At 32.1% G+C, this 2,017-nt stretch overlaps 1 protein-coding gene across 1 annotated transcript in view; it reads right to left on the bottom strand.

Annotated features, from left to right (window-relative positions):
• Positions 1–553: 553 nt before the first annotated feature.
• The window catches only part of LOC106475737 (THO complex subunit 5 homolog), a 22,112-nt gene continuing 20,648 nt past the window's right edge, over positions 554–2,017 (bottom strand). The window contains exon 11 of the mRNA XM_013936411.2: positions 554–673. Within this exon, the coding sequence (XP_013791865.2) occupies positions 554–673 (120 nt within the window). The remainder of the gene's footprint in view (positions 674–2,017) is intronic.

Genomic DNA, 2,017 nt, shown 5'->3' with positions numbered 1-2,017 from the left:
CACAAACAGTTGTATTCATGTATAGGTAGTTACTGCTATATAACTTTCAACACAAACAGTTGTATTCATGTATAGGTAGTGACTGTCTAGGAAGTTTTTATTCATTTGGGAGGTTCTACATGTTACTTGAAAGGTTTTTAATTAACTCCATCTGTCTAGGAAGTGTTTTTGAATGATGTTTCAAACTGCTAGCACAGCTCGTCATCACGTGAAACTTCATTCCTAGACAGATCATGAGATGCAATTCATTAACAAAAACTTTCATGCATACTCTCTTCAGTCTAAACCATCTCTCAAGTAAGATTCTAAAGATTATGCAAACAAAATATGACTAGTGTATTACAAAGGGAAGAATTGTCATTCTTAGCATGACTTGATAAATGCTTCATATTACTGTTTGTGCCTAAATTTCCTTATATGAAAGAAAAATACAACCTGACTAGCATCATCCAAAACTAGAACACTCGATACAATAAATTTCTATAAAATATTCCCCAATGTCCAAGAAACTACATTAAAACAGAATAAATTTAATGAGAGATAACATCTATCACTAATCCTGCTTACCACTGGTAGAAACCATAATGCGGACTGTTAGGGGATGTCTAGTTAAGACTTTCTTGGGTGGAGGAACCGACTCAGTTCCTTTTGCAGAAGGCCGCCGTCTGTGTTTCTAAAGAACATATTAACTTGTTCAATATAAGGTTAAAATATATCAAAAACAGATTTAATTTTGGAGTAATGTTTCTCATGATTAAAAATGTACTATAGTCTAAAAATGAATCATTCATACTTAAAAAGTGTTCAGCCTAATGTCAGGTAAACTTTCGTAAAAATTTCATTCAAATCGTACATGATAACATTTTTTAAGTCTAGAAAACACTAAACACTTCAATACCAGCGAATCTCTAATCACTACCTACTGAGCATGGTTACTCAAGCCATTCTAAATCAGTCCAGTAATTATTACCTTGATCTATTTTACATTCTGGTTTAAAGTTCTGTTTTAAACACTAGTATACTGTAAACTCAAGCTATGTAGTCTTATTATTTAATTAAAAACCAGAGCTGGCAAAGCGTTGAAATTCAATAGGCTTAACAACAGTTGTTAAAATTAGGTTTTGCTGAAGGTATTTTTTTAAACAGTCCTTTGCAGATTTAAAATCTTAGCAAAGTATTAAAACTCAATAGGCTTAACAACAGTGGTTAAAATTAGGTTTAGCTGAAGGTATATTTCTAAACAGTCCTTTGCAGATTTAAAATCTTAGCAAAGTATTAAAACTCAATAGGCTTAACAACAGTGGTTAAAATTAGGTTTAGCTGAAGGTATTTTTTTAAACAGTCCTTTGCAGATTTAAGATCTGAGTAAAGTATTCAAACTCAATATGATTAACAACAGTGGTGAAATCAGGTTTGACTGCAGATTTGAAATCTGAGTAACGTATTCAAACCCAATAGTTCCAACAACAGTCATTAAATCAGATTTGGGAGCAAATTTTTTTACAGATTTTTTTTAAACAGTTCTTTGCTAATTTAAAATCAGAGTTCAGTTTCTTGAAACAACACAATAGTTTCAAATGGACTATTGTTTTCACGGGTATAGTCCATCCAGTTGGTCTTGGAATTGATTTCAAGGCCTCCTTAGTGATGGTTAGTGCCAAAAGATAGATATAAAAATGTATATGCCTTTTTAACATTGAAATCTACATTGAACCAATTCACAGAAATGTGGTTAAACTAGATTTGAATCTCATCGTAAGCTAACTGACCTGTTGTAGAAATACAATGTTACATTTCATGCGATTTTTGTCACACTCATTTCATTAAGTTTATTAAGAATTTAAAGTCACGGGTTTAAACAAACACTGCTTGTGTCTTTCTTACAAAACTTCATATTCTAAGTTAATAAGCATGACAGAGAAACAGATGAAAGTAGGAATATAACTTCTTCTTCTTCTGTAGCTTTTCCCGTATCTATACGGGGTCGCTATTTTTGACTGCACGTTTCCACTCTCCT

This window comes from Limulus polyphemus, unplaced genomic scaffold (assembly GCF_000517525.1).
Source record: "Limulus polyphemus unplaced genomic scaffold, Limulus_polyphemus-2.1.2 Scaffold9078, whole genome shotgun sequence".
NCBI classification, from domain to species: Eukaryota; Metazoa; Arthropoda; class Merostomata; order Xiphosura; family Limulidae; genus Limulus; species Limulus polyphemus.
Note: the sequence above shows the minus strand (reverse complement) of the source record. Positions and strands in the feature narration are given on the sequence as shown.